Consider the following 18,522-nt stretch of genomic DNA (forward strand, 5'->3'; position numbering starts at 1 on the left):
TTATTGGAATTTTACGAGACAGAGAGGAGTCTGTCCGTCACAGTGGAGGAACCAACGCAAGGGCCAAGGACGTGGAAGTGACCAGAGCCAGGGCTGCGTGGAGTGCAGAGTGCCCACACAGGGGTGCCAGCTGAGGCTGAGCGCGGTGTGCTAAGCATCTAGAGCCACGTGGCGGGAGACTTCCCATAAATATGCATGGCACCCGGGGGGCTCAGTCAGCTGAGCACCTGACTCTTGGCTTCAGCTCAGGTCACGATCGCGTGGTTTCGTGGGTTTGAGCCCCATGTTGGGCTCTGTGCCGGCAGCATGAAGCCTGCTTGGGATTCTCTCTCTCCGGTGCTCGCTGCTCCTCTCCCACACGTGCTGTCTCTCTCTCTCTCTCTCTCAAAATAAATAAATAAAATTTTAAAAATATTAAAAAAAAAAAAAAAAGGAAAGTGACACACGGCAGGTAGGCAGGCTAAACGTCAAGAGAGGGAGAGAGAAAGACCAAAGGGGGCAGTCCATTGAAGTATAAAGAAATGAGCCTAATGCATAATGAGATAATCATACAATAGTGGCCCCCATTTAATGAGCTCCTACATATGCCAAGTCCTAAGCTAAGCATGTTTCATGGTTAGCCCGATTCATTTTCACAACAGCATTACCTAAGTAGTATTATACTGTCAATTTACACCCAAGGAAACACCCAGAAAGATTAGAGGACCTGCCCAAGATCACCCAAGTAGGTCATTTAGGATCTGAACTTGAACTGATACTCTTAACGCAGTGCTTCTGTCTTGCCTGAGGACTCTGAAAGGTTTCAGGTATTAGCGAGATCCGCTGAGTTAGCACAGAGCCTCTCCCCGTCAACGGGTTTTGCTCACTTGGATACGTAAGTTCCGTCTGTTTAAAACCAATCTCAATACTTCAGAATCCTGTGTCACGTTCAACCCCAAAATCTTGGAAAGCCGTTAGAGGGAAACACCAGAGCAATCAGATTTAAACCATATACCCTATTTCCCAGGAGTGAGTCGTTTTCTTCCATTATTGTGATGCATAATTTCACACACCTATTTTGTGTTCTCATTTGTTGGTTTGATTGGTTTGTTGCACGACGGGGAGGGAAAGGAGAACAGGGCGACAGGGCGCAGCTGGGTCTGAAAACCTAGAGCTTGTCTGCAAAGCCTCCTTTCAGAAGGCTGTTTCCCTCAAGCTGGGGGGGCGGGGGGGGGGGGGGGGGAGGAGAGAGTCAGGAGACCCGGAGGGAAGATCAGTCTGACTCAAGCATTCTGGGTAGATAAGAGAACCAAGGTCTTAAGATGATCACGCAAGAGAATTTCTTTAAAAAAAAAAAAAAAATTTTTTTTTTGAAAGTAGCTGTTCTGAGGTTTGGTTCCATTGGCCCTTCTCTTGGACCGCCTTCCAAGCTCCCAGTTTGCACACAGCCTTCTGGCACCAGAGGCTCAGGACAGGCCTGGGGAGCCTAGCTTCTCTCTTCCACCAGTCCCGGCCACCAGGGCCATGGAGCAATGGATCTTCTCCTGAGGAGTCCTAGCTCTACGCAGACCCCATCCGAAGGACAAGCAGGCAGACACCCAGCTTCCGGCTCTCGAACCAGCGGCCTCTGAACCACCTCTGCTTCCTACCGGGTAAGGCTGCGTGGAGGGAGGGCAGCGGGCACCTGGAAAGGCAGAGCTCTGGGGACAGCCGGCCAGGACCCACCAGCGGCCCCCCTGCCCTGAGGGCCTTGTGAGAGCCTGGCCGCGCAAAGCAGGGGAGAGCAGCCCCGGGAGGCCATGGGCCTCAGGGTCCACTGGGAAGAGGCAGAAGAGACATGGTGCTGAGGCACTGTCTGTATTCCGTGCTGTCCCTCTGGGAGTCCATTGCCTTCTGGAAAGCCAAGTCAAAGGCCCTTCTTTCTTTGCTTTTTTTTTAACGTTAAATTATTTTTGAGAGACAGAACGTGAGTGGGGCAGGGGGAGGGCAGAGAGAGAGGGAGACACAGAATCTGAAGCAGGCTCCGGGCTCTGAGCTGTCGGCACAGAGCCTGACGTGGGGCTCGAACTCACAGACTACTCCCGGAGCATGACCTGAGCTGAAGTCGCATGCTTAACGGACTGAGCCATCCAGGCGCCCCTCAGAAGCCCTTCTTCACATCCTCATAAGAGTCTTAGTGGCCCCTTCTTTTTGGACTCTCCCGAGATGCAAAGAGAGTTTTAGGAGATGGAAAAAGGAAAGAGGAGAAGGGAGCTAGAAACACATATTGAACAGCTGTGTAAGTTTGGGACACTTTGGGTAGACACGGGGTATGGGGTCTCTGGCCTCTGAGATAGCCACACAACAAGCAGGACTGTGACAGATCTCCAGAAGAGTCCTGTGAGGGAGACAGCCAGCAGACAGGGGCCACGGAGGGCAGGGCTTCAGGAGGGAATGGCCTCCAGGGGCCCTGCTGACCCAGCATTGGCTCCATCCTTAGGGTAATACCCAGAGAGTCTCAGAACGTGAAACACAGACCAGCTTTGTCAAAATCACTCAGGGAAGTGTCTGTGAAAATAGCCTGCCTCCCTGCCTCAGAACCCAAAGGAACAGTCATGAATCTCCCTCCACCTTGTCCCATCTTTAGCCACACTCCCCACAGACCACAGCGCACCCAGCCAACCCAGGGAACAGGGGTGAAGACATGGTTTCTGCTATCTTATTGTAGCTGAGCAGCGTTTCCTGTGCCCCAAGCTTCATTAGCACATTGGTGGTGTCATTTCCTGTGACGACTCTCTGTTTCCATTCTGGCAAAATGTTTGCTCTTTTCTGTCTGCTTTGAGGGTTGGGGGAGGATGGGCTTCTCACAGAGCCTCTCTCTCGGGCCTCTTGGCAGTTCCCCCCTCCTTGCCCCTCATACTTCCACCAGAAGGCAGAGAGCATAGCGTCTCCCTGAGCCACGTCGCTTGGGGGACACCATACCCGGCTGAGGTCTCGCCTCCGGCACTGTAGCCACATCCAGGTAGAAGCGAACCTGTTGTTTTTGTATTTGGGGTCAACGCAGCCTGACAGTTGCAAGGTAGATGCAAGGTAGAAAGTTGGCGGGGGGAAAGAAAGTTCTAGAAAGATTGGAAAACATGGGGATGGGGAGGGTGTCCATCGTTCTTATCTACTTAAAAAAGTGGTCATGATGATATGTAAAACACAAACCAATTTTGCCTTTTCTCCGGGGGGTCGACAACTTGGGAAGATCCAGGAGAAGTGGCCACATGCACTAGCTGATGAGAATTAAGAGAAGGCTTAGAAGAAGCTGAAGCCAGAGAGGTTCCCATGGCAATGGATATGATCACCCCAACCCTTTCAGAAATCAGAGGGGGGACCTCGGAGGCCAGGACACTGCAGGAAACTGGTGGCAGCCTGGACAGGTGAGTGACTCCACCCTCCCCAGATTTAGACAGACATCCCTGGTGGACCCTTGGGGGGGGGGGGGGGGCTCTACCCCAGCAGTGCTCCTAGCCCTCACAGCCAGGCTCAGGTCCACTGAGACCACCAAACTCCAGGCTTAGAGAAGTTTTCTCAGGGCTGCTGGGAGGAAAGGAATTGGTGTTGATGAGAAAAAAGGAGTCGCAGGGGGTGGCTGTGATAACACAGGATTTCCCTAGAGCTCGCTGCCTGGCCTGGTTGGATTTCTGACCTCCCAGAGACCCAGTCCATCGCTGTCCCCAATCTTTCCTGTCTCAGGTCCCAACCACCAGTCCCCCACCACAAAAAACACACAAAAAACTAGGCCCTCCCATAATGGAAACAAAAGGCCTACTTTTTTCAATGATGTGTTTTTAGGTCCTAAAAACTTTCCATGAATGAAAAATGCAATCATAGATGTGATAAAGCTATATCTTTAGCATATAAAATCTCACAGAACTAATCGTGGATATAAATTTTACTGCTAAAACTTTCAGTATCATACTCACAATAAAAAAAAAAAAAACCCATCAGCAGTTGAAGCTTTAGCAACACTGGTGGGTATAAATCTCAGTGCTGCGATAACAAACACATTTTTTTAATATTTCCCTTTATTTTTGAGAGCAAGGGAGAGACAGAGTGTGAATGGGGGAGGGGCAGAGAGACAGACAGACAGACAGACAGAATCCAAAGCAGCCTCCAGGCTCCAAGCTGTGGGGCTCTAACTCACGAATCACGAGATCATGACCTGAGCTGAAATCAGATGCTTAACCAACTGAGCCACCCAGGTGCCCCAAAAATGATCAATTTAAAATCGCTGTCGTTCAGGGAAATAAATGTTATTACCATGACAAACAAATATATGTCACCTGCAGGTGAATAGGAGCATTGATGGGGAATGAATTCATAAAGTTGTCAGAACTCGGAATCCCCCCAGAAATCATCACTTCTACATTCCTTCGTGTTTGTTAATTTACGCACTCATTCAACAAATATTCATCATGCCCTTAGTAAGTATCAGGCACTGTTCCAGGCACCAGATAAACAGGATAGACAAGTCCATGGCCTCCTGGAGCTTACAGTCAAGTGGAAAAGTCAGATCTTAACAGATAAACAAATCGATATATAATATAATGCCAGTCAGCCTTAAGTCTGAAAAACGAGAGCAGAGTTAAGGGGACCGAGAGTAATAGAGTGTGGACTGGGAGGGCCTGTCTGAACAGGTGACATTTCAGAAGAGACCTGAGTGAAATGATGGACCGAGCTACGCAGACACCTGGGAGAGGGCCCTGTAGGTCGGAGGCAGGACTATGCTTTGCACGGACAAAGAAGAGCCTCGAATCCTAGCTGTCAAGGTCAGATGGAAAGTGGTAGGAGATGAGGTCAGAAGACAGACAGAGGCCAGCACATAAGGTGCCAGGACGTCTTCACTGGGTAGGGACTGTGGCTGTCTTCCCAAGTGTGATGCAGGTCACAAGAATATGGGGGACGTGACCTGGTTTACTGTCAGGAGGACCACACTGGCTCGTGCGTGAAGATAATAGGCCGGGGTCAAGAGGGAAAGCCAGGCGTCGCATGCGGGAGGGTGCTGCAAACCTCCACATGGACCGAGCGTTGGCAGTGGAGGAGCAAGAGGTGACTGGGTTCGGGAAAGATGCCCAGGATGGAGCAGACAGAATCTGCTGCTTGACCGGAAGTGAGGTGTGAACGAAAAGGAGCGCTCAAGGACGGCTCCAAGGTTTCTGACTGAGCCACTAGATGACGGGAGACACCACAGGAGAAGCAGGCTTATGAGAGAAGAACAGGCATTCTGTCTGAGGCCTATTTGGCTGGAGACGTCCACTGGGGAGCCTGGCGGAAATGTCCAGTGTAAATTGGGTAAACAAGCCTAGGCCTCGGGAGGACAAAACCCTTCCCTGGTAGCTGATCGGGTTTCTGATATTTGGAGGTAGCAGGTCCCCTGGCGATTCCCGCCGTAACCTCTGTTGGCTCTTGTTACAGTGGCAGCAGCCCCAGTCCTGTCAGGGAATCGCCAGCAGCACAAACCGGCTCCTGCCTTTGCACCGGTTACACCCCACGAAACAGCAAATGTTGCTTGGCGGCCAGCTCCACATGTTGGTGCATGGGGGTGGCTCAAGTGCCTGCAGGCTGGACTCTGGCACAGAGAGCTCCCTCACTGTGCGTGGGGTAACCCCTCTTCCCCACAAGACAGGAAGCCCAGGAGTAGGGGATAAGGGGAAGTAAGGGCAGAGGAGCATGGTTTTGCAAACTCAGAGGATAATGTAGTGCGGTAGAAAGAGCACGATCGTTGGGTCCAAACAGACCTCAACTCGCATTCTATCCCTGCCCCTTCCTACCCGTGGGATCTCTGATACATTACTCTGCCTTTCTGAGTCTAGAATCCGGCATTCAGAAGGGACAGTTCCCTTCTCCTGTGTCCAGTGTCCCTCTGTCCATAGAGAAGACCCTCTCTTCAGCCAAACAGCCTACCCACCTCCGCTTTCCGGCACTCAGCTCCCATTCCAAGTCCTCGGGCTCCAATTCCTGTTGAAAGCACCTTCTCCAACCTCCTCAGCCTCCTACAGCTGCCCCTTGGTTTTCCTCACAGACATAAAGACCACAGCAGTGCCATCTTCTCTGGGTTCGCGGGCTTCCTCGCCATCCTCCTGACCACCATGATTTTCTACGGCCTGTGGAACTGGAATAAATTGAAGAAGCGTGAGTCCCTTGTTCGCCCAGAGTTGAGACCCCCCCCCCCCCCACCCCCGCAGGGTCAATAATCTAGCCTGGCGTTTAAAGCCCAGTTTATTCTCCAGGGATAAACTATCACACTGCGGAATCCTCTATTCTTCTCTGACACGTTGGTCCTTGTCTCACTCGAGAGTCTACGCTGTGTCTCCATTTTGAAAGCCGTTGCCCTGGGACTTTTGTGTCCCAACCCTCGCCCCCGGCCCCCCCGTTTCTTCCTCCTGCTTCTGTCTACCAAGTCTTCTAGCTCAAATGGAATTGGGCAGCTGTGAAAATGTATATTTTATGATACATAGTGAGGGTGGAGAATATTTTCAGGGACCACCTCATCCCCAAAGGCCCCCACGTTCTGTGCCACTGGCCTCTGCCACGATCTCCATCTCTGTCATTGCCTTGCAGGACAAGTTCCTTACTTCCGAGTTACTGTCATGCCCTTACTGACGCTGTCTCGACCCAGACAAGGAGCCAAAAATATTTATGACTCCTTGCCCCAGAGGCAAGAAGACCTGGGTAGGTTTTTCTTTCTAATCCATGGACTGCAGACGTTACTGACCTTCTACGCCCAGAATGTACCTCTCACCGCCCAGAGGCAGCATTCTTTAAATTTTCAGACGTTGTGCCCTTCAGGGAGCATGGAAGAGGAGGGGATAGGAGGAAACACTGGGGGCCTAGAAAGCTCTAAAAAGGGAGGTAGGGGGCTCTACAAAGGTTGGGGGGTTTGGTTCACCTTGATGTGAGGTTAGCAAAGGACAGGTGAGTGTGTCTAGGGATGGGGAAGACAGAGAGGAGAACATGGCCTCCGGCATTACAGGCAGGGAAGGTTCGCCCCAGGAGCCAACTTCCCAGCCTCCCCAGCCCCTGTGCTAGTTAGTGTCCTCCTGTCCTCTGCTAGAAGCTGAGGGCAGTTCCCGGGCTCAGAGCACATCATGCCCGTAGCTCTGACTCTCTTACCAAAGAACACCAGGCCCCAACTACCAGACGCCATATAAACCCACTTCACCCACGACGCAGGGACTGCTCAGGCTGGAGCGCTCAGGGCACCGGCCAGCCATCCTCAGGGTTTGTCCTCTGTCCTTTCAGGGAGACGTCAGTCAAGGAGTAACCGTATTTTCAGTACCGAGAGCCTCCTCTCCAGACATTCTGAGACCCCTCCTTCTGAGCATGTGGTAAGAGTCAAGGGGAAGGACAAGTCCCTTGGGAGAAAGGATGTGTCTCTGGCAGAAGAATTGGGGGAAAGGAGTTCAGGCCACAGAGCAAACCACATGTCCTTTGGCAGTCACCCTGTGACCCTATTAATACATTGGGAAGACTAGCCTGGGGACCTCCCTACTGCCCAGGGAGAGAAATGAAGAAAGATAGGCACAAGTGTTTGTGATGTTAAGCAAGGCACCAGGGCACATATATTCAAGGACTGAAATGGATTGTTTTCACCAAGACAGGTAACCCTTTATCCAAAGGAGTCCTGTCCCCTTCCAAGTAATCACCTCAGGAGGGCACACAAGCATTCCAACAAGGCTGTCGGTGCTCAAAACACCCTAAAAGCCCTGCCGTGGTAATAACTTCTGGGGCCTGTGCCAAACTATTTCAATTATCCTCCGGGGCAGGTATATTTGTAGGTCACTGAGCCCCGTAGCTGGCGTCAAAAGTGTTTGACCAAACGTGGGATTTTTTTTTTAATTTTTCTTTTAATGTTTATATTTTTGAGAGAGAAAGACAGAGTGCACGTGGGGGAGGGGCAGAGAGAGAGAGGGAGACACAGAATCCGAAGCAGGCTCCAGGCTCTGAGCTGTCAGCACAGAGCCCCACGTGGGGCTCGAACTCACGGAGTGTGAGATCATGACCTGAGTTGAAGTTGGACGCTTAACGGACTGAACCACCCAGGTGCCCCAAATGTGGGATCGTTTTTGAGGTGACCAGGGGAGTAGTATAACGAGTACCGATAAGTCCACGTGTCCTGTGATCAGGCTCGGAAGGCAGCCCCCAGGGAGGACTCCCACAACACTGTGGCACCCAACACGGTAAAGGGAGGACTTTGAAACTCAGGGGGCTCATTTCCATAGATAAGTCCTTGTTTGCTTGTCAAAGAATCGGTTTGTGATCATCTCAAGTGAACACAGTCCCGCTGCTGCTGACCCCCTGCTCTCCAGCCTACCCAAAACCCAAAGATTTAGGGTTCGAATACGATGTGACCATCTTCCCGCCATCCTCCCCTATACCCCATCCTTGGGCTCTGCTCCCACCTCTAAGACTTCCTGGGGGAGCAAGCCTGCGTGGCCGATGAAGGGCAGGAAAGAGGAAACTCCGCTGCCAAAGTGAGTTCCAGCCCTTGGGGGTGGGGGCGAGGCGGGGTGGGGAATCCTGAGGGGATTTTGCATTCAGAGTGCCAAACCCAGGTAAGGCCACAACGTGTCTGGCTTGGGCTCTGTAGTGTGTGACGAACATTTTGAACCAATTGCCAACAGGTAAAAATCTAAAAGGTTTCGCATTCAAGTCTGGAGGCTTTTCTTGAAAAGTCAGAAGCTCTGGAAATTTCAGACCGGCATCCCTAAATGGCCAGAATCACCTGAGCCTTTAGGTCAGCCGCCCCTTTAATAATAATGGCAAGCATTTGTTAGTGTTGTTGACGCGGCAGGAGCTATTCCAAACACTTGGCACATGGTCATACACTTACTCCTCACAAACACCTGTATTATATAGGTATTATGATTCTCCTCATTTCCCATGCTGGAAAGTAAGGCCACGGAGAGATTAAGCAATTTGCGCAAACCCAGCACGGAGTAGCGAGGCTGGGATTTGCACCCTGGGTCCGGGGCTGAGTGGCTACTTTTAGCTACATTGTCTCAGTGGGTTCTGAGGCAGCAGGCTGTGTCCAGTTTATCACACTCCCCCCCCCCCCCCAACACACACACTCCCCGGTGAACACTCATGCTGTGGCCAAAAACTAGCAGCAATTTACACATCTACACTGTTGCTAAACTTACACTTACTCTGTGTTGTTACACGTACACGGTTGCTCTCCGCTTCTCTCATACCTGCCTAGCATCTAAAGCCTTGCAGTCCGGGGGGCGCCTGCGTGGCTCAGTCGGTTGAGCGTCCGATTTCCGCACCGGTCACGATCTCTCGGTCTGTGAGTTCGAGCCCCGCGTCGGGCTCTGTGCTGACTGCTCGGACCCTGTGCTGACTGCTCAGACCCTGGAGCCTGCTTCGGATTCTGTGTGTATCTTTCTCTCTGCCCCTCCCCTGCTCTGCTCATGCTCTGTCTCTCTCTGTGTCAAGAATAAACGAACATTAAAAAAAAAAAAAAAAAATTAGGGGCGCCTGGGTGGCTCAGTTGGTTGGGCGGCCGACTTCGGCTCAGGTCATGATCTCGCAGTCCGTGGGTTCGAGCCCCGCGTCGGGCTCTGTGCTGACAGCTCAGAGCCTGGAGCCTGTTTCGGATTCTGTGTCTCCCTCTCTCTGACCCTCCCCTGTTCATGCTCTGTCTCTCCCTGTCTCAAAAATAAATAAAACGTTAAAAAAAAATTAAAAAAAAAAATTAAAGCCTTGCAGTCGATTTAGAGATTTTTTCCCCCAAGGGGAAGAAACAAGTAAAAGAAATATCAGACAGTAGTACTGGCTGGGGAAGTAGAAAGGCTTTGCCCATATTTCCGCTTCCATATCCTATCACTACCCTTCTCTTCTTGTTCATAGCCCTCCCAAGCAGGCAATGTCCTCTGGGTGCACAGAGACCATTACCCTGCCAACGGCTATGCAGTGGGCATCTATGACAATGCCACAGGGCTCCAGATGCGTGGGGACCTCACTCCCTCAGCACACTATGTCAATGTCACAGCAGCCAGAGACTGCCTGAGCATTTCTTCAGAGGATTCCAGAGATTACATCAATGTCCCCACGGCGGAACAGATTGCTGAGACTCTTCTGGCGTCTGCCAACGCCACCCCCACGAACAGTTTTGCCCCCCCAAATGCTCAGAAGCTGGAGCTTACTGAGGAAAGAGAGCAGGGCTGTGGGAATGCCAGTGACCACACCAGTTTTTGGTCTCCAAGGTCTGAGAGCGATGATCCGCTCAGCGACGAGGAAAGTTCTTCTGAGACCTCAAATGACTATGTCAACATGGCAGGGTTGAACCTTGAGGCCATCCACGGGAAGCAGCCCTGGATGGTTTCTCAGTGCTACAGAGATTATGAAAATGTCCCATCGGCACATGCCAGTGGAAACCAGCAGCAGGCGGAGGAAGAAGGGACATCCTCAAACACAGACCATGTAGAAGGCAGGACAGATGGTCCAGGGACCCACGTCCAATTTGTCATGCAGTCAGGGAGGTTCCTGGCTCTAGGGGATTATGTGACCTCTCTGCCATCTGCACAGAAGGAGACTAGTCAGATGAAACATGGAGAAGAGATGCCAAATGAGGCCTCTGATGACTACGAGAATGTGTTAGCTGCCAGCTTCGGAGACGTGGACCCCAAGGGGCCAGACGCATAGCTCCTTCCTGAAGAATTAGGCCCCAGGCACCCAGCTGGAGAGCTATGGGGAGTAGTCTATCCTGCCAGATCCACAGCCACCACAGGGTCTGGTAAAGACCCTTGAACATCCTTGTATTTCAGTGGGTTCTCTCAGGTGGAGTAGTACAAAGAGGTCGAGATACACAGGAGTTAAGGAAGTCACAAAAGCCAAGGTCTGGGAAAGCCAGAAAGGAATTCTTCTGAAACAGGGTGCTGTTATCTCTCATACCAACCTAAGAATGTTTGCTGAAACCGCCTTATAGGATGGTTAGCAGATTAAAAAATGCGATAGTACTTTAGTGCACAGTGGAAACGTGAAGTAGCCTAAAAGCATTACCTTCACAGATACCAGCAGGCTGCAAAGCAAGAATGCAGATTCGTCTGTAATCCAGGCAGAGGCCAAAAAGAAGGGACAAGTCAGAGCTGGGGTGGGGCAGCAGCTGCCACTTGAAAAAGAGTGTGGACAACCAAATGCTAGAGAAAGATGTGGAACGCCAGGAATTGTCATTCATTGCAAAGTATAGTATCCACTTTGGAAAGCTATTTGATAGTTTCTTAAAAGCACGCGTGTATTATACAACCCAGCCATTCCAGTACTAGGTGTTTACCCAAGAGAATTGAAAATTTGTGTTCATGCAATAGCCCATACGTGACTATAGCAGCTTTATTCATAATGCCAAAACTAGAAATAACTCAGATGCCCTTCAACAGGTAAATGGAAAAACAAACTGTGGTATATCCACACAACGAGGTTGTCTATACTCAACAGGAAAAAGGAATGAACTATTGGTTCATGTGACCACAAGGACAAATCGTAAGTGCATTTGGCTAAGTGAAAGATGCTAGACCTAAAAATCTACATATTGTATGATTCCATTTCTATGACCTTCTGGAAAAGGCAAAACTATATGGAAGGAAAACAGGTCAGTAGTTGTCAGGTTTGGGGAAAGGAGAGAAGTTTACTATAAAGGAATTTTTAGGGTGATGGGGCTATTCTGTATTGGTACTGTGGTGATGGATACATGACTCTATAAATTTGTCAAAACACAAAAAAACTATACAGCCCAACGAGTGACTTTTATTGTATGTAATTTTTTTTGTAATTAACCATGCTGTCAGGGGAAGCCATGATGGAATGCAGATTAAGACAAATAAAACCTAACTGTCTTACGAATGTATGATATAGCCTCACTGAAGGTGGGGCCGAGGGGGAAGGAGCTGACTAATTAACTTTGGAAAATAATGTTTTCACTTGAAACTGTAAGATAAAGACACACACACACACAAAAAAAAACCTGTACATAACACTGTACTCTAGTTGGTAAGTTTGTATCTCAGAGGAGGACAGGTTAGCGATTCTGAAACTCTTTAAACGTATACTAAGTTTGAACAAATAAGTAAATATAGATAAGGAGAAGCAGATTTCTTACTATCAGAAAAAGAGGTGACAAGTACAATAAACTCTGTGGTGTTGATGAACTAGAGTTGGAGGCATAGTTTGAACTCTTGTTTATTTTGATATAGGTATGAATAGATACAGAAATAAATATAGATATGTATAGAAATAGGCTAGTATACATATATTTCTCAGCTCTGTCCACTGGGACATCTAGAAGCAATGACACCCCGGAAAGCAATGGACACACTGAGCACTCAGCTCTTGGTTTCTAAATATCATTCTCAATAAAAGGAAACAGAGCTCCTTGGAAAAATGGCTAGTTCTAGAGCTGGGACTGGGAAAACACATGGGGAGCTTGACCTTCTTGTAGATGAAAGAAAGAGAAAGAAGAAAGAAAGAAAGAAAGAAAGAAAGAAAAGAAAGGAAAGAAAGGAAAGAAAAGGAAGGAAGGAAGGAAGGAAGGAAGGAAGAAAAAGAAAGAAGGGGGGAAGAAAAGACAAGAAAAGATGAAGGCATGTCAAAAGGAGTCAACTAGGGGCGCCTGGGGGGCTCAGTCGGTTAAGCGGCCGACTTCGGCTCAGGTCATGATCTCGCGGTCCGTGAGTTCAAGCCCCGCGTCGGGCTCTGTGCTGACAGCCCAGAGCCTGGAGCCTGTTTCAGATTCTGTGTCTCCCTCTCTCTGACCCTCCCCCATTCATGCTGTCTCTTTCTGTCTCAAAAATAAAATAAATGTTAAAAAAAAAAATTAAAAAAAAAAAAAAAGGAGTCAACTAAAAGAATGCCCAGGGGCAAAGTAATGAAAACAAGTAATTATGATACAAATCTATAGCTCAACAAAATATTCTTGAGTCCATACCAATAAATGAATAAAATGGAAGAAAGGAATAAACTGTCTTTCCAGATGAATTCTGAATAATAAGTATAGGAGAAATGAGGGGAAAAGAAAATCACTATTGAGACACCACAGAGCTGTATGTTGACAATGCTGGAATTAAAAGATTAAAAAAAAAAAAAAAAAAAAAAAGATACCACAGAATAATTGCTGTGAGCAAGACCTAATGAATGCTAAAATTAGTGGATGACACTTTTTTTTTTTACTTTATTAATGTTTTTCAACTTTTGAGAGGGAAACGGAGACAGAGTACAAGTGGGGGAGGGGCAGAGAGAGAGAGGGAGACACAGAATCCCAAGCACGCTCCAGGCTCTGAGCTGTCAGCACAGAGGCGGACGCAGGGTTCGAACTCACAAGCCACGAGATCATGACCTGAGCTGAAGTCAGACACTTAACCAACTGAGCCACTCAGGCACCCCTAGTCGATGACACTTTAAAGAGAAATAAGACAGTTGCATAGCTTCAGAGATCTCCTCCCAAATATCTATACATTACCGTAATGACTTTAACACATGTCCACAAATTATTCAATACTCACCCTGGAACTTAATTCCCCTCCCCTTTAGTGAGGGCTGGATTTAGTGACTCTTTTCTTAAATATAGAAGGGGCGGGGGAGTAAATTTAGAGTGGAGACACTCAACAGACATCACCTGAACCATGTGATCAAGGTTAACTTACCAGGAATAAGTCATGCTGTTATATGATCAAGGACAAGGGTACTTCACCTCTGTAGTATTCTTCCCTCAAATCCACAAAATCCCATTCGTATAATGAGAAAAAAAAAAATCAGAAAACCCAGATTGCATGACATCTACGAATACCTGAGCAGAACTCTTTTTTTTTTTAAGTTTATTTATTTTGAGAGAGAGAGAGAGTGTGTGTGTGTGTGTGTGTGTGCAAGCAGGGGAGGGACAGAGAGAGAGGGAGAGAGAGAGAAGATCCCAAGCAAGCTCCACACTGTCCGTGCAGAGCCCGACAGAGGGCTCGAACTCTCACAGAACCATGAGATCATGACCTGAGTTGAAATCAAGAGCTGGATGCTTAACCAACTGAGCCACCCAGGTAGTCCCCTGACTGGGACTCTTAAAAGTATTAAAAGTCATTAAAAACAAGGAAAGACTAAGAAACTGTTGCAGATTGGAGGGTGTTAAAGAGATATGTTGAGTAGATACAAAATGGTACCTCATATTGGGTCCTGGTAGAAGAAAAGGACATTAGTGGGGAAAAATGATTACATTCAAAAAATCCATATTTTAGTTAATAGTATTACATTAATGTTAGTTTCTTAGTTTTGATCATTGTACCATGGCTATGTAAGATGTTAACATTAGGGGAAGCTGGGTGAAGGGTATACAGAAATTCTTTGTACTATTTTTGCAGCTCTTCTGTAAATTATTTCAAAATAAAAAAATAATAATTAAAAAAATGTTTAATGTTTATTTTATTTTTGGGAGACAGAGAGACAAAGCGCAAGCAGGAGAGGGGGAGAGAGAGAGAGGGAGACACAGAATCGGAAGCAGGATCCAGGCTCTGAGCTGTCAGCACAGAGCCCGATGTGGGGCTCGAACCCACCAACCGTGAGGTCATGACCTGAGCCAAAGCCAGACACTTAACCGACTGAGCCACCCAGGTGCCCCTAAAAAAATAATTTTAAAGCGTGAATAAAGCTGGGAGTGAAGACATCTAGTCTCATCCCATTTAAATAAATATGCCTTCGTTCCTTCTTCTGCAAAACGGATATGACATTAAAGCGTAAGCTAGTGTCATTGTTCTGGGTTTTTTTTTTTTTTTTCTGCATTGTTTGGTTGACGTATATGATCAGCCTCCCTATTAATCTGTATCGTTTTGCCTGCAGGAAAATATACTGGAGCCCTTTGTATTCACTGTGGATCTTAGCACACTGCCCAAGATAAAAGCAAGTTATTGATGATTGATGATGTGGTTTCAGCGCTTGTACTCATACCATAAAATGTTGAGGGAGGTTTTTTCTGTTGTTCAGAAATCCGCGCGAGAGCCTCAAGCTTGGTATAAAACACCTCACATTCTAAATTTAGCATACTCTGGGCTGTCAGGGGTCAGCCTACCCCTCTCAGGGCTTACTGAGAGCAGGAAAATCAGTCCTACCAAGTGCCGCTCTCCACCACGCCTTGTTCCTGCTCCGAGGTCAAGGACTAACATGTTGGAGGCTGGCCTTTGAGGAGTATGAGGTTCAGGAAGAGAGGTTCTTTCCTCCTTCGCTGTCCCCATCCCTGGGTGAGTGGTAACCACCTCTTTCTGCAGAGTGCCTCATTCCCTAGGAAAAGGAGGAAGAAGGGAGTGGTGTCAGAACTGAGAGAGAGAGGGCTGTGAAGCCGCTAACCCCCCACTGTTGGGCCTCGCAACCATGAGTGTCGCCAGGGAAAGATGACTGGGCCTGCGCCACTCAACAGGGTGTCAGGTAAGGGGCCTCTGGGATGCATCTGTCGGGTGTAGACCATCTGAAGGTGGCCTCACAAGCACTTGAATGGGTGCTGTAGACTGAACATTTGTGCGCCCCCCAAATTCGTATGTTGAAACCCCCAATGTGATGGTATTAGGAGGTGGGCCTTCGGGAGATGATTAGATCGTAAGGGTGGAGCCCTCAGGAATGGGACTAGTAGTCTTATAAATAAAGAACCCAGAGAGCTCCTCTGTCCCTTCTGCCACATGAGGACACATGGAGATGAAGGCCATCTGTGAACCGAGAAGCAGGCCTCACTGGACACCAAATCTGATGGTACCTTGATCTTGGACTTCCTCACCTCCAGAACTGTGAGAAATTGTTGTTTAAGCCAGCCAGTCTATGGTATTTTTTGTTAGAGCCTGAACAGACTCAGACAGTGGGATCAAGGCAGATTGTTCCAGGATCTAATTCTCCCATACCTGGGGATGGTATTGTGGGCAGAATTCTGCAGGGTGTTCAGATTCACCCCACAAGCGACGAGTGTTTAAATTCCTGCCACCCAGGAGGCACCACGTCTGGTACTGACGGCCAGCCAGGGCTAGCCAGGGAAGCAATGACAAGCACAGAGAGGGTGGCACCCTCACGTGGTCAGATAAGAAGATGTGAGTGTCCAAGGTGAAAATGAAGGTTCGAGCAGATCTTAAATACCAGCATGAGAGAATTCTGGCAACCAGAAAGAGAATGAAAAACTAAGAGATCAAAATGAGAATTTGTAAAGAGAGGTACCACCGAGTATGAAAGGCGGGGGGGGGGAGGGGGGGCTCAACCAACCACAGTCAGGGGACAGGCCCTGGAAAAAATAAAGCCAACTCATGTCTATACCTCAATAAGCCAGTTATACTTACAGACATTCTCCCAAATTGGGAAAATGAGGAATAAATTGTAGACTGTCCCATACCGAAGAGTAACATTTCTGTTTTTCTTGTTCTGAGAATTTTTACAAATGAGTGAATGAAAGGCTGTTTATTACATTACAATTCTTTCTTTCCCTGCATAGTTTTATTTTCTCATATTAGTTGCCAGGAAATTTTGCGTTAAGCTGAACGCCCAAACTGCAGTAACCATCTAATCTCACGAGCCTGACAATGCTAAGTATGAGGGAAATTTTTTCAAGATCAGGATGAGGAAGTAGATATCAAGATAACTAATCATCATGATTCCCGAGTTACTTAAATACAGTAAATTAATCATTCACGTTTGTATTATGTTGATTGCGACCTCGCTCGGAACACTGTTTAGTATGAAATACAGAGGTCGCTAAGCCCCCTTCCCTCTTTATGATTCACCCTTTAACGGTGAGCAGAAGACAGGATTTTGCTGTCCTTCTGTCATGCCCCCTCCCTGAGGACTCCCTTAGTGTCACGGTGCTTTATCATCACTGCTGGTTTCCCTGTGGGCTGAGGGCCTATACTGACTTGGAAATACTTCCAGAAACTCTAACTCTTAAACCATTTGGGAAGCTGGTATTACAGAAAGAAGGCACAAATGACCTATCATATCCTTTTTTACTTCCATTATCTTTATATTAACTTTAACCACTTATGCTGAAAATGACATAGCAAGAAAGGGGAAAATAAGGTAATCCATAGGGCTTTTTTTTCCTTTGGTCTTTCCCTTCCTCATCAATAAGTTAAAGGCAGAAAGTATTGGTAGAATGTGGTGAGTCAAGAAATGAAATTAACTATGCAGACTCTTAGCCTCTTGTCTCCCTCTTCTAAGGATCCTTGTGATTATATCGGGCCCTCTCAGATCATCTGGGATAATCTCCCCATCTCAAAATCTTTGACTTACTCACACCGTAAAGTTCTTTTTATGAAGGTGACATAGTCACAGGTTCCAGGGATTAAGACATGAACATCTTTGGGAGGGGAGCATTATTTTGTCCACCACAACTACATAACAGATGAATATCTCTGGTGAGACATGATCCTGAAACTATCTGAAGCCATGTTATAAGATTCAAAGATATGTGCACACACACGCACACACATATACACATCCAGGTTTCAAAAGATGAGAGAGTAAGAAGAAGGCTGTTGGGCCTGTACATTTGCTGATTTCTTGATAAACTGATTTAGCTCATACCCCAGATGTGGTATTAATTTACAGGAGGTGCCTCCTTTCCTGGAAGTCACAGAAAACATCAAAGAAGAAGGCAGACCTAGGGCCACCAGTGCCCTGGGAGATACCAAGCAGACAATCAGAGGAGGTCTCCAGTTGGCTGAACTTATACAAGGTTCCTAGGTAACTTGCACTCAGATGCCGAGACTCTGACAGAAGCTCAGGTTTGTCTCAGGTGTCCTGGAGAACTCTGAGTCTCTATAAGAGAGGAAATCCATTCTTTTTTTTCTTTCTTTTTTTTTTTTTTTTTTTTGAGTAATTTATTTTTTAATTTACATCCAAGTTAGCATATAGTGCAACAATGATTTCAGGAGTAGATTCCTTAGTACCTGTTACCCATTTGGCCCATTCCCCCCTCCCTCAACCCCTCCAGCAACCCTCAGTTTGTTCTCCATATTTCTGAGTCTCTTCTGTTTTGTCCCCCTCCCTGTTTTTATATTATTTTTGTTTCCCTTCCCTTATGTTCATCTGTTTTGTCTGTGAAAGTCCTCAGATGAGTGAAGTCATACGGTATTTGTCTTTCTGTGACTAATTTCACTTAGCATAATACCCTCTAGTTGCCTGCACGTAGTTGCAAATGGCAAGATTTCATTCTTTTTGATTGCCGAGTAATACTCCATTGTATCTATATACCACATCTTCTTTATCCGTTCATCCATCGATGGACATTTGGGCTCTTTCCATACTTTGGCTTTTGTCGATAGTGCTGCTATAAACATGGGGGTGCATGTGCCCCTTCCAAACAGCACGCCTTTATGAGAGGAAATGCATTCTTGATAATCCCAGATCAAGACATAATTCTTCAAGGGTATTCTAATTTTGGAGAATCTTAAATGAAAAGAATGTGTGTTCAGCTGCCATTGAATGGAATGCTCTGAATACGCCAGTTAGGTCAAGTTGATGGACAGTGTGGTTCAGGTCATCTATATCCTTACTGATTTTCCTTCTGCTGGT

At 47.5% G+C, this 18,522-nt stretch overlaps 1 protein-coding gene across 5 annotated transcripts; it reads left to right on the top strand.

Moving 5' to 3' along the window:
* The first annotated feature begins 1,397 nt into the window (after window positions 1-1,397).
* Window positions 1,398-12,838, top strand: LAX1 (lymphocyte transmembrane adaptor 1). Of its 5 annotated transcripts, none has more exons than XM_060644176.3 (6): window positions 1,398-1,631; window positions 3,209-3,383; window positions 6,029-6,138; window positions 6,568-6,678; window positions 7,249-7,334; window positions 9,859-12,838. In XM_060644176.3, exons 2-6 carry the CDS (start codon window positions 3,289-3,291, stop codon window positions 10,651-10,653), a joined length of 1,197 nt encoding a protein of 398 aa, XP_060500159.1. In that variant the 5' UTR covers window positions 1,398-1,631; window positions 3,209-3,288; the 3' UTR covers window positions 10,654-12,838. The 5 variants fall into 5 exon arrangements, with proteins under 5 accessions (XP_060500159.1, XP_060500158.1, XP_081648039.1 ...); XM_060644175.3 differs by lacking the exon at window positions 1,398-1,631 and adding an exon at window positions 1,643-2,980; XM_081791913.1 differs by lacking the exon at window positions 1,398-1,631 and adding an exon at window positions 1,643-2,980 and having other exon boundaries at window positions 3,215-3,383.
* The last annotated feature ends 5,684 nt before the right edge of the window (window positions 12,839-18,522 follow it).

The sequence above is a fragment of the Panthera onca genome, chromosome F1 (assembly GCF_046562875.1).
Source record: "Panthera onca isolate mPanOnc1 chromosome F1, mPanOnc1 haplotype 2, whole genome shotgun sequence".
Classification (NCBI taxonomy): domain Eukaryota; kingdom Metazoa; phylum Chordata; class Mammalia; order Carnivora; family Felidae; genus Panthera; species Panthera onca.

Coding starts and splice junctions, on each gene's coding strand:
- LAX1 (XM_060644176.3), top strand. CDS start 3,289: ATGGCAATGGATATGATCACCCCAACCCTTTCAGAAATCAGAGGGGGG. Junction 6,139..6,567: donor CTGGAATAAATTGAAGAAGC/GTGAGTCCCTTG, acceptor ATTGCCTTGCAG/GACAAGTTCCTTACTTCCGA. Junction 6,679..7,248: donor CCAGAGGCAAGAAGACCTGG/GTAGGTTTTTCT, acceptor CTGTCCTTTCAG/GGAGACGTCAGTCAAGGAGT.